Source organism: Triplophysa dalaica, chromosome 25, assembly GCF_015846415.1.
Source record: "Triplophysa dalaica isolate WHDGS20190420 chromosome 25, ASM1584641v1, whole genome shotgun sequence".
Lineage (NCBI taxonomy): Eukaryota > Metazoa > Chordata > Actinopteri > Cypriniformes > Nemacheilidae > Triplophysa > Triplophysa dalaica.
In genome coordinates, this window is record NC_079566.1 from 6260238 (window position 1) to 6273174 (window position 12937).

At 38.2% G+C, this 12937-nt stretch overlaps 1 protein-coding gene across 2 annotated transcripts; it reads left to right on the top strand.

Annotated features, from left to right (window-relative positions):
• The first annotated feature begins 3924 nt into the window (after window positions 1–3924).
• On the top strand, window positions 3925–12570 carry casd1 (CAS1 domain containing 1). Of its 2 annotated transcripts, none has more exons than XM_056740802.1 (18): window positions 3925–5422; window positions 5976–6072; window positions 6159–6279; window positions 6939–6977; window positions 7180–7242; window positions 7321–7365; window positions 7447–7570; window positions 7650–7852; window positions 7933–8346; window positions 8433–8522; window positions 8611–8730; window positions 8880–9036; window positions 9443–9522; window positions 9602–9703; window positions 9804–9944; window positions 10013–10090; window positions 10365–10457; window positions 10738–12570. In XM_056740802.1, exons 1-18 carry the CDS (start codon window positions 5119–5121, stop codon window positions 10987–10989), a joined length of 2523 nt encoding a protein of 840 aa, XP_056596780.1. In that variant the 5' UTR covers window positions 3925–5118; the 3' UTR covers window positions 10990–12570. The 2 variants fall into 2 exon arrangements, with proteins under 2 accessions (XP_056596780.1, XP_056596781.1); XM_056740803.1 differs by having other exon boundaries at window positions 3926–4221.
• The last annotated feature ends 367 nt before the right edge of the window (window positions 12571–12937 follow it).

Here is a 12937-nt window from a genome sequence, read left to right on the forward strand (position 1 = left end):
TTTCATGAGTTAAGTGCTTTAATGTTGGGAGCAAGATAGCGTATTGGACATTTTTTGTTTTCACTGGAGGATGATGCTTAATTCCAGAAAAAGGGAGACAGTTTGTGAATTGGGACAATTCTAGAAATGGTTGTTAGTCTTGCGAAAAAGAGCTTACTTGCCTGTTTTCCGTTATGACATGCTTTTCAGATGCTAAAATCATTCTCTCTTATGCATCCAATAAAAGCAGTCACTGCAACTTGATATGTTTGTATTTATACAGGTCAAATTTACTAGACTGATGATCGATTGGACGTTTTTTATGGTGTGTGCGGCGCGCTACTTTCAGACGGTCCCTTATTTCCATTGTCACAGGATATGCAAACTACTGTATTAAACTAAACCGTAGATGCAAGGCCGGACCTTCCATTGGCCTTGACTGGGCTCCAGCTCAGGGGCCCCGCCCCTCAGGGAGCAGCCTTCTCTCGTTCACTTGATTTGTTTAGTTATATGCCAGTCATTTTATTTTTCATTTAAACTTTGTTGATTGGTCTAGCACGATTCAATAACACTGTCTTATGTAAGGAATGATGTCGTTTAATTGGCTAAACTTCCCGTCAGTCGTGTATTTCTCCTTTGAAACTCCCGGTACGCGTTCACGGGATGGCATTTGCCCTCATAGGCTGGCGCCCTTTAGTAGTCGAAATATAACGGTAGCCGAAGTGTAGTAGCGATTCACATCCCCGCGAAAAACTTTCTCTTGTCACACCACTAACTCTCTAAACAAACTCCAGTCCGCGTTTTCCATTTAACGCTCGATCGACAGGTAGATGAAGTTCAGTCTACTAGCTGTTTTTTGTTACGCTTTCTTTTCTTTAACAAAAAAAGTATTATGAAAAGTATTGTGTTCTGCAAACAACTCTGAATAAAACCAGGTAATATAGAGCTTATTTCTAATATTTCCCGTTCTGTCACCGTAAGCGGTTATTGTAAATAATATGCAATCACTGTTAAATCCATCCATGTAAATAAAATCATTCTGCTCACTAATCAACAAAGTTAAAACAACCGAACTACGGGACGCGCGTAGGGACAAACTGTCTGACATTGAGATCTCTGGCAAAATGTAAATGCTATATTAAGATGATACCTTGCAGATACGATTCATGGCCCTGTGTGCTGCATTTAACAATCTCTTAGATTTACATTTAACAATTTGACATGCAAATTAAGTTATGCATTACATTTGCATTTATTGATTTGGCCGACGTTATAAATTAAAACGATGTATAACAGAGCATTGCCCTATTCGCCCTGCACCTATGTTTACTAGACTTTACAAAACTATGGACCCATTATTCTGAAACTATTCTAGCCATAATGAGACGTTTCATCTCATTATTATGAATATCATTTTAAAGTGCATTTCAAACTCTTAGATCTGTCTTCTGCTTAACTGATGGAATTGCAATATAAGACTAACATATTTTTAACACTTGTTAATAATTGAATAATTTGGTAACATTAGTTAAGCATTAGATTACTTGTCTGCATTTGTTAATCTTCATTTTCAGTATTTACTTATATTTTTACAACATTGAACATACACCACGAATTAACGAACAATTGTATTTGCTATTAACTAACAATAAACAAGATTAGTAAATGCTGAAAACTGTGTAGCTGTTGGTTTCATGTTAATGCAGGGGTTCCTACATTTTAGATTCGAGACGTATAATCTCTCAAGATCCTCCTGAAATACTGGCAAAACACACACATTTGTTTCTTTTTAGTAGTTTTCTTAATATGAATCGATAGGTTAAACTGTAATTTTAAAATACATAATGGTAGGGATTTATGATTATGTCAAAAACTATATTAGTCCCCTTGAAATTGTAATGCTGATATTAATGTTGATTGGATTTTACATTTAAGTATGTTTGAAACTTCCTACATGCTATAAACGCACCACTTGTGGCTCCCACTGTCAAAACAAGCATTATAAACGTGTAAACCAATGAACAAGTGTCATTGTTGGTCAAAACATTTACTAATGCTAACAAATACATGATTTTAAATAGTAGGGGGGGGCTGAAATCAAAAGTCGTTGCAATGTGCATTAGGCCAGGAGAGCTTTCCCAAACCCTCCTTTTAACCCCTACTGGTGGAAAATGGAATTACATTTTTATTTTAAATTTACAAAGTAAATTTTGGACATCCAATTCCCTTTTCAACCAATAGGGGTAAAAAGATAGTTTGTGAAAGATGCCCACTCTCCTCCTCTACGAAACTACTCTGGTTTCATGTCTGTCTTCACGTTGGATTATAGGCCCCATTTTTTCCCTGTTTTCAAAGCTTTGATTGTGTTTTTTGTGTGTTTAACAATGGATGTTCATGTTGCTAGTTTAAAAAAAACTTTGTATTTCATATATTTTAAGTCTATCGTCCACCACTGTCTCTCTTCTGATCAAACGACTGGATTTCTTCCGGTTTCTTCAAAGTCCCTTCTCTCGAAACGCTCTGATTGGTAAAGCTGGTCGGCTGTCGTGATTGCTTGTCCCGCCAGTGAGTTCCACTCCTCAAGTTGATGTGATTGGTCGGTACATGTGAATTCATAAGCTTTGCCGTTTTGCAATAAACAGTAACAATGGCGTCAACTTCACTTCATCAGTTAAAAACATGCAGATCCATCAAAGTGTAACAGAGGTCTACTAGTGCATACACAAAGGTCAATCTTTGTTATAGATTGCGTTTTTTCTAATATGGTGAGGGAAATGACACCGGTCCAAATAGCCAGTTATCACTTATAACAGAAGTGTTAGTTTTGCCTTTTTATATTGGACCCGAGTTAAATAATAAAATGAGCAGATTGACTAGGAGACTGCAAGCAGGACTTCAGAGGACATTTCATAGAAGTGTTTTAGACAGAGGTATGTGCGCACATACACACGATATCAGTGTATTACACAGAACAGCTTTCACAGCCAAGTCATGGAAGCTGTTATTTGAAAGTTGGCTATCTTAGAATGTGCGTAGCTGAATTCTTATTAACAGCTGTAGGACTGTGATGAAAGTTAAAGTAGTTTAGCGCGTTACTCAGTCAAATATTTACGATCTCTGATAACCGAACACTACTCCAGCGGCTCTTACACTTCTCTAAGGAAAGCATTAATTGTTTTTTGTCATATTCCTTTGGGCGGTGATTATTAATAGCATATGGAATACTGACATCATGTACCCGGGAAGTAGAGGGCTGTAGTCAATTCCAGCTGTTATCTGTAGTCCTCGAAAAGTGAATTCTGTTAAAGACAATATCTCCCTTGGCATTTAACATTTAACTTTGAGCTTTATCCTTTTGCAGGTATTATTTATGCTACACTTACTAAAGTTTGAAAGATGAGATCGCAGGGAATGGCCGCTTTAAGATATTAGGAAAAGAAGGTTAATTTTAGACATACCTTTTCCACAAGTAGGGGTTAAAGAAAGGTTGTGAAAGATGCCCACTTTCCTCTTCTATTGATTGGTTGTATAGCTCTACCTTCTGGACAAAGCTATTACAAAAAGAAGTTTAATTTTGGATGTGCAATTCCCTTCTCCACTAGTAGGGGTACAAAGATAGGTTGTTAATTTTGCCAACTCTACCCCTCTATTGACATTTACATTTATGCATTTGGCAGATGCTTTTATCCAAAGCGACTTACATTGCATAATCCTATACATTTGTACATAGGCATGTGCAATCCCCAGGGATCAAACCCACAACCAATGCACTGAGCTACAGGAAAGCTATTGAAGTGAACCGGTTTCATGTCTCCTCTTGATAATAGCAAAAGCTATTACAAAAAGACTGTTATTTCTGAACATGTTGTTCACTAATCGGCCAATAGGTTAAAAGGAGAGGTTGTGAAAGTTGTCCATTGTCCCCTCACTACAGAACGACACTGGTATCAAGTCTTTATGCCCTGTAACAAAAAAAGCTATTAAAAAAACCCACCGGGCTAAATACAAAACAAAGAAAACTTGCTCTTTCGCCACGGTCCCTTCAAAGCGAGCTGTCTGCGGGGCATTGTTTATAATATCGAGCAAAAACAAAACATAAAAGAAGGTTGTGAAACATTATCAGCTTTGATATTTAGGCGGCAATGAAGATATTTGAAGGGCACGTCTTTTTGGATTCATTGGCGTTTAATCGCTGAATGTGTCGGGCATATTGAAAGCAAAACTAACTTTACTTCGACGACTGTAAGTATGAGAACAACTTTCCCTATTTGTTTATTGCAATCCGAAATCAAAGCAGATGCGTCGCTTTCCATATTTCCAACAAGTTGCTGCCTCCGGGGCAGACAAATGACAGTGCAAGTTAAGGAGACGATGATCAACCCAATGACAAAAGGCGCATATGGACTGCCACGCAAACAAATGTGACAAACCCAGCAAACTGGATCCATAGGCGATGATGACATGGAGTTGTTGACGTGTCGCTTTTCGTCTAGTAAACATGAAGCAATGAGCGAATCAACATTCCTTATAATAATCCAAATACCACAAGTTAAACAACGCTTTGGAAACTTCTTTATTTTTAAGAAATGAATATAATAGTCATTATACAATACGTCTTTGTGGAAAAAGGTCCTTAAACAAGCATTGTTTTCTTGTCTTATTGGTCCAGCAGACGTCATGTCCAACTGAAATGCCGAGAATCCATTTATGATTAATGTTTAATCCATTTTACAATATTTTATGACATCAAATGTTTTGTGTTCTATAGCTTCCTGTCGTATCTTCACATTCATTTAAAATCACTTCACCCAAACCAGAATATCTTGCTGTGCAAGGTGCATGCCTGACGAACACCTGAGATAAACTTTGATATTCTTCGCCCTGTAGGGAAGGACGTGTCTAGTTAACTACCTGCGACTTCTCTTGTTCAATTAATTTCGGGTGTGTAACGTTACCGAAGACTCGGGTGTGTTTACTTACCGTCTACTGAATCGACAACTATCGAGGACTTACCAACCACAAAGATGGAATATAGAAAATAAAGAAGAAAATCGACTACCTTGGACATCACAATTGCATACGAGTTCATCAGTTCAAAGAGTTTTTAAAGATAAAGGGAAGTTGTCCAGACAGGTGGCAATGCAGAAGACTGAGCCAGCCGAAGCGCTAGGAGCAGCATCGGACAGCGCTCAGCCCGCCGCGACCGCAACTGCTGAAGCAGACGCGGGAAGCGGGGACGCGCTGCTCCGCTATGCCTCCGTCAGCTCCGCCGCAGCTCGTCTGTCTGCCTGTTGTCATGGAGGAGCCAAGATGGCGGTCCTGGCCTATAGCCTGGGCAAACGGGAAATAAATCAGTATTTCAACATAAAAAATGCAAAATTGCTGGCTTCCGTCGCCGTCATCCTTCTCACGGTGTTTCACACGGCTTCTCGACACTATGGAGGTGAGTGTTTTGAGGCTGCGAGTGAACGAAGTGTGTGTTTGTTTTAGCATCGGCGCTAGCGCTGTCACTCGTGCAATGTTTTCAAACAGCATGCGTGTGTGCTCGCCTGTCATGCTATATAACGAAAACTGTAGTGAACTGTGACCATATGACTAGGTCAGTGTTTTCCGTCAAGTTGCTTTAACTGGGGTCAACATCGGACGAAAGCCGCTGCAGAAAACCAGTCGACAGCGTTTAATCAGAGCTGCATTTGTTGAAACGTCGCCTTTTTGGTACTTCCAGTTACGCTTAATTCGTACAAAATTGCTCATTTTGCGTAGCTTTAATAAAAGCTGTCATGTTGAATGATACTGCTTGGTTAAATGTGGACTGCGTGACCTGAAACGCATATGTAAATACGGTTAGCTATAGTGCATCAGTGCACGTATATCAAGTGCTCACTTGAACCGTGTTGTCTTAAGAATCTGTATTAAGAGTATTTGCATTGACATTTTTGTCCATATTTTTATGTGTGCATTTTTTAGTCATGCTAAATATTGATCGCATTTTTCAGGCACTGACACGTGTGACTGGCTTTTATCCAGTGGACGCTTTTTAGGTGACAATGTATGGCAGCCCAACGGGTGCATGTTACACAAGTACAAAAGCAAGTAAGTCGTGCTGTGAATATACAGTAATGCCAAATGTAGAGTTGGAATGTGGGCTGGAATTTTGTTTTGTTCTTGTTGTCTTTCAGTGAAGCTGAGGTATGCCTCGGAGAGAAGAGAATAGCGTTTGTTGGAGACTCAAGAGTACGTCAGCTCTTCTACTCTTTTGTCAAGATGATCAACCCTGATGTGAAAGAAGATGGGATCAAGGTTTGTTGATGCTCAGTTCAGTATACCTTCTTTGGGCAAATTGTTTAAATATGTGGAAGGCTGTCATGAAACCAGATTTTCACAACCAGTAATTGTGGCCAAAAGAAGATAATATTATCACAATATCTGTTGATTGTTTTTTTTTATATTTGATTATATATATATATATATATATATATATATATATATATATATATATATGTGTGTGTGTAGGAGATAATTTTTATTATAATTATTATATACTTTTACTGTTTTCTTATCCTTTACAATTATGATGATCATTATGATTATATGTCATTTATTAAGATATCTATATAATATAATAAGTATTATTTAATGTTGCTGTTAATTCGAAATGTATATTTATAAATCACTTTGCAAGGTGTAAAATTGAATGCTGGTCCAGAAGCACCTTTCTTAAAGATTTGTGACATTTTTAATAGGTTAAAAGTATTCTGTTTGGTTGTATTTTGTTCAAACGTTTGTGAAACTGAAACAGGAAGTTCTTCTGGACCAGCGTTGTTTACGTCATGAGAAGAGGTCTTTACAGTATTTTTACTGAAACGTAAATAAAATAGGTACCTAATGCTGTTTTCTTTCGCATTGATCTGGATAAATGTTGTAATACTGCATTATTATTGATATCTCTTGTCTACCAGCATGAGAACATCCCCTTTGTCAATGATGAATTCACTGTGGTGAGTCATAGTTTGTTTCGTCTTGTGCAGATAGATAAATCAAATAATAAACACTGGCTATAGATTTTGTGGATCTGATTTCTTCTCTCCTAAATCACACAGTGGACACTTGATCCTAAAGATTAGATTTGAATGCCTATTTGTGTACAGTGAACACAGCCACAGTGTGGAAATCAATCAATTTGCATGTGTTTACGTACAGGACTTTCTTTGGTACGCTGAAGTGAACAATTCCTTAAAAGAGCAGTTGATGTCATGGGCAGAGGTAAAGAAATCAAACCAGGCAGGTTACTGTATTTCTTCAAAGGCTGAAGGTTTTTATCATCTCTCTCTTTTATGACAGGGATCTACTCCTATTCCTCATGTCATTATCCTGGGCGCTGCTACAGTGAGTCAATATTGTCTTTGCCGTTACAATAAGTGAAGCTTCTATTGTTCAGATCTATTCTGATGATTGTTATTTCAACAGTGGTCCATCAAGTTGCACAATGGCAACAACGATGCACTCGCACAGTACAAGGCAAACCTGACGGCTATATCAGACACACTGGACAAACTAACCGAAAACAGTGAAGTCTATTGGGTTCTTCAAGGTAAGGAAATTGAAGACTCCTTTAAGCAAGAACATTATGACTTCCATTTCCTGTTTCATATTTTGTTGTGTTCATCTAGATCCTGTTTACGAGGAGCGGCTAAGCGATAGTCGAAAGATGATCACGAACGAACAGATAAACCTGTACAATGAGGCTGCAGTTAGCAGTCTGAATAGCAGCAAAAAGAAGGTCAAGTTTCTAGCAGCCGCAAGGCAGGCTGCCATGGAGACCATTTCCCAGTCAGTCGATGGTCTGCACCTCCCTGAGAGCACGAGAGATGTTGTAAGTCAACTGTGGAAATGTTACTATTAAAGATTCAATTTGAATGCTTTTCAGCACAAACTTATTTTTCCCACTTTCAGGGCGCCATGGTACTGATGAACTCGATGTGCAACAAGATACTCAAACCCATCGATGGCTCTTGCTGCCAGAATGCTCCTCCCTTAAGCATCATTCAGAAGCTAGCTGCTGTTGTCTTCCTGGTATCCATCATCTGCCTTCTCATCCTGAGTTATAGCAGGCAACATAAGAGCAAGCCCATTACTGATGTGGAAAGCCTTGAAGAAAAGAAGCCTTCCATCGCTGCAGGCCATCTCAACCCAAAGGGACCCTTACTGGCCATGTTGAAAATGAGCCTCATCATGATGTACTTCTACCTTTGTGACAGGGCAGACATCTTTATGAAGGAACAGAAATTCTACACACATTCTTCCTTTTTCATCCCTCTCATCTACATTTTCGTTCTGGGAATCTTCTACAATGAGAACAGCAGAGAGGTAACACGGAATCTCGGGAAAATGTTGGACTGCATGAAAGATGGCGTTCAAATAGTAGTACTCACACAATTCTCGTCTCTTTTCAGACAAAACTATTGAATAGAGAACAAACAGATGAATGGAAGGGCTGGATGCAGTTGGTTATCCTTATTTATCACATTTCTGGAGCTAGCGCTGTGGGTTCTGTCATAACTTAGTTTCATTGCTTCAGTTTTTTATGCATTGCATGGACTGAATTTCTATTATTTCTTTGTATTTTCTCAGTTTATACCTGTGTACATGCATGTCCGTGTCCTGGTGGCGGCATATCTCTTCCAAACAGGATATGGACACTTCTCATTCTTCTGGTTGAAGGGTGACTTTGGTCTCTACAGAGTCTGTCAGGTATTTGTTGCTACAAATTGATTTTCTGATATACACTTTAATTTTAATGGAATGCTTTAATTATTAATAAATTCAAGGATTTATAATTATTTTTTATTAGTTTATAAATTGGAAAGTGTAACAATGGATTTTCTCTGTTTGACTTCAAGGTTCTCTTCAGACTCAACTTTCTTGTGGTGGTGCTGTGTCTAGTAATGGACAGGCCCTACCAGTTTTATTACTTTGTGCCTCTGGTCACTTATTGGTTTGTTGTTATTTATGCCACAATGGCATTGTGGCCACAGATTCTTCACAAGAAAGCCAATGGTAAGTGACACTTGTAACAGTTGGATTTCTAAAGCCTGGGACACACTTGACGATTTTCAAAATGGGGAGGGAGAACATAGTCTGAATGTATCTTTGTCTACTTTTCACATTTAATTCTTTGAACGAGATAGAAAAAATCATCTAGAAGACAATCGATGTCATCAGTAGGAACTGTGATATATTATAAAAATAACTTGTTCTGCTGTTTCAAAAATTGCAACTTTCATGACGTGTTAGTGGCTGTTGTGTTTGATGTCGTCAATTTGTATTTGGGGAGTCTTGATCGGGTGCTGTCAAATAATTGACACCACACAAATATTTCTTTTGGGGACAGAAAGTGGGTTACGAAAAGCATAATTTTTCCCATTTTCAAAATAGTAACCTTTTACCTTTTTTTCAATTTCAGGGAGTGCATTCTGGAATCTGGCAATTTTGTTAAAACTTCTGGGTTTACTTCTTTTCATTTGCTTCTTTGCATTCTCGCAGGTTAGTTTCAGTCACGTTAGTTTAAAACAGCAGATTGAACTTGATACGCATCACATGCATTTATTTTCATATGCTGCAGGAACTCTTCGAGGGCGTTTTCTCACTCTGGCCTATTTCAAAGTTCTTTGAGCTGCATGGCAACATCCACGAGTGGTGGTTCAGGTGGAAACTAGACAGATTTGTACGTCAAACACCCTTTTCCCTTCACATCTATTGTGTAGAACTCCAGAGTTCTTTTAATAATGTGTTTCCTGGTTTATTCTTGTTTCGATGAACCTTAGGCAGTGATCAATGGAATGCTCTTTGCCTTCATATATCTGCTGCTGCAGAAGTGTCAAGTACTATCCGAAGGCAAAGGAGAGCCTCTCTTCTCAACCAAGGTCTCCAACTGTCTGCTCTTCGTCTCTGTGGTGTCTTTTATGGTAAGACTTAACTCATCTTTTGACTGAAATATGTTTTGTAACATGACTTTAATAGTCAGCTCTTGCAGACGTATTCCATATGGGCCAGCGGTTGCAGAAATAAATCTGAGTGTAATGAGATGCACCCCTACATCTCTGTTGTTCAGGCAAGTAGGCTTTGTTTATACCTATGACATGCATGTGTTATGTTGTTCTCATGCAAGAAATATTAAACTTGATTATTTAATCATACAGTGAAGAGCTCTAAAAGGAAAAGTGAAAAAGGCAATCTTTTAACTTTATCCGTAGGCACACTAACCTTTATCAATGAACATTCAAATAGTCATGAGACTATGTAATGCATTCTTATCAATGGGCTTTTGTTTCTTTGTGTTGTGCCTGTAAGGCTGCTGACTTTTATTGTGCTTGTTCTGCCCACAGATTCTGGCTTTCATTTTGATCAGGAATATTCCTGGTTACGCTCGCTCTATGTACAGCTCATTCTTTGCATGGTTTGGCAAGATATCTTTAGAGGTGAGACAGACCGTCAGTAAATATCCTTACATTTGGAAGCTTAGTGGACAGTAAATCTGTTATATACACAATCTTCTCTGTATCGGAAGCATTTCCATAACATTTGATCTGTTAGCATGACACATAGTGGCCCTAAATTTCCTCACAGCCCTGCTGTATGAATGCACACATATAAACTCCCATTAATCAGCATTTACTATATAAGCCAAACTTGGGACAATTCTCTCTTAACAAAGTAACATTGTAGATGTTATAACCTGATTCTTGTTTTCTCTTTAAGCTCTTTATTTGCCAGTATCACATTTGGCTGGCAGCGGACACAAAGGGCATCCTGGTACTGATTCCTGGAAATCCCACGCTGAACATCATTGTCAGCACGTTTATCTTTGTCTGCGTAGCTCACGAGATCTCTCAGATCACAAATGACTTGGCCCTAGTGGCCATTCCAAAAGAGAACGGGCCTCTGCTGAAGAGACTGCTTGGAGCAGGAGGCTTTCTAGTTCTGGTCCTGATTCTGTCCCAGAAAGAGTAATCCAGGAACTAAGGAGAACTAACGCTCTCATTGGTTTGTGTGTACAAAACTCAAGCGGAACAGAGGCCAAGGGTTCTGAGCAGCAGTGGTATGGGTAGTTAAACTCAAACAGTCCCGTTCAACCAGGATTCTTGTACAGGATGTTTGAATAAGATTGCACATTGTGTGTGAAATTTCCTCCTTGGGCAGATAAGATTAAATCAATGCTCCGTCTCTTCTTTCAAAGCTTTGAGATGTGTATTTTATGGACAGTATTTAATAATTTAAGTCTATTTTATACTGGGGTGTGTTCGTTTTCACTGTTTTTGTGTCACTTCGTCTTCACTGTTTTTGTGTTCCTTTGTTTTATTTTGTTCTACATGATGCCCTTAACTGCAAAATGTGAAGGAATAATACATTCCTGTCTTTCACCATTTACCATCTGCTTGAAAACTAATTATTCAAGTTCTATCACACCAGCAGCTTTGTCCTTCATGGGAATGACTTCTTTTGGAAAATGCATTCACAGAATCCGCTCTTGATTCTTGAAATATGAGCAACAGAGCTATGGTTTTCTTTCTACTGAAAAAAAAAACAGCAGCCTAAAGTCCATTTCTCAACTGTCATAAAAAGCTGATGATGGTGAATTTGTTTCACTGGGATTGCTAGTGACTCTCAGTGCGAAATACACGATTCACGTATGGAAAGTGAAACAAACTAATGGAATCTATAATTATGTACTGCTTCATTAACAATGTTTTACAACAATGCTTTTGCCAGAGGTGAATGGTAGAATTTTAATTCCGAAATCAAGTAAAAGAAGACGTGCTTTGATCGACACGCATAGATTTTTCTGAATAATGCGCTCAGCGCCTTCTATTCTTTTTTACTTGCACTGAGCGGGGTGTTTTCCTGCAAACTTTAAGGCACTTGAGCCAGTGCAGTTACCACATGAGTTTACCTGATTCATGTGAATTCGGTTTCATGTCTACAACCTCATCATTTATTGATCAGTGTGTGATTTCATATTCTCTCTCGTTCATGTTCAATATGATGTAATTTTCAAAGCCGTATTACATGTGCAAAAAGGTTAAAAATTACAAAAGCAGTTTGCTGTAAATAGACCATGCATTATGTGCCATCCAGAAACATAAGACTAATGTATTGTTTGAGGCGTTATTTAGCCTTTTAGTAGTGGTACTTAAAATGTATAAATCCAGTTAATACTGATATTGCGGCTGTAAAACTATTGACATATGAATTTAAAATAGAATGGCATTTTAAGACATTCGCCTCTTGTTTACTTGGCTTACTAAATATAAATATGTTATTTGTTTTTCTAAACAAAGAAAAAGTTGTACAGATTACCATGACCCGTGCTATCAACTGGCACACCCATCCAGCTGTAAATATTTGGATTTTATTCATCGAGGAACCCATCTTGTCTGTGTTGTTAAATGAAATTATTTGTATAGTTTGTTTTATTTAAAGGAACCGGGGGGAGAATTTGTGTAACATTGTGTTTTGTTCTAAAATGTGAACATTTGGAAATGCCTTCATCTGATTGTACAGTCATTGTTAATGATAAACTTGTTCTCAATATGTCATTGCTATTCCATTTTTTTCAAATACCTTTAAGGGGTCATATGTCACGCCTAAAACAAATATTATCGTTTGTTTTAGATGTAATGCAAAGTGTATACACGATTTTGGGTTAAAAATTGCTGTATTTTCCCACATACCGTGCATGTTTGTATGTCCTCTTTACCCCGTCTCTCTGAAATGCGCAGATATTTTACAAAGCTCATCACTCTGAAACGCGAGGTGTGCTATGATTGGGCAATTAACAAGTGTGTAGTGATTGGTCGAAAACTGCAAGCGTGTGACGGGAACCTTATTATAAACCATAAACGTATAAACCATATACGTGTAACACATCAGGTTCTAAAGCAATTGTACTGAGAGGTAC

Bases quoted from the DNA above. Each gene is read 5' to 3' on its own strand.
- casd1 (XM_056740802.1), top strand. From the start codon at position 5,119: ATGCAGAAGACTGAGCCAGCCGAAGCGCTAGGAGCAGCATCGGACAGC. The intron at 6,978-7,179 runs GTGAGTCATAGT...GTTTACGTACAG, and splicing joins TCAATGATGAATTCACTGTG to GACTTTCTTTGGTACGCTGA. The intron at 10,091-10,364 runs GCAAGTAGGCTT...TTCTGCCCACAG, and splicing joins CCTACATCTCTGTTGTTCAG to ATTCTGGCTTTCATTTTGAT.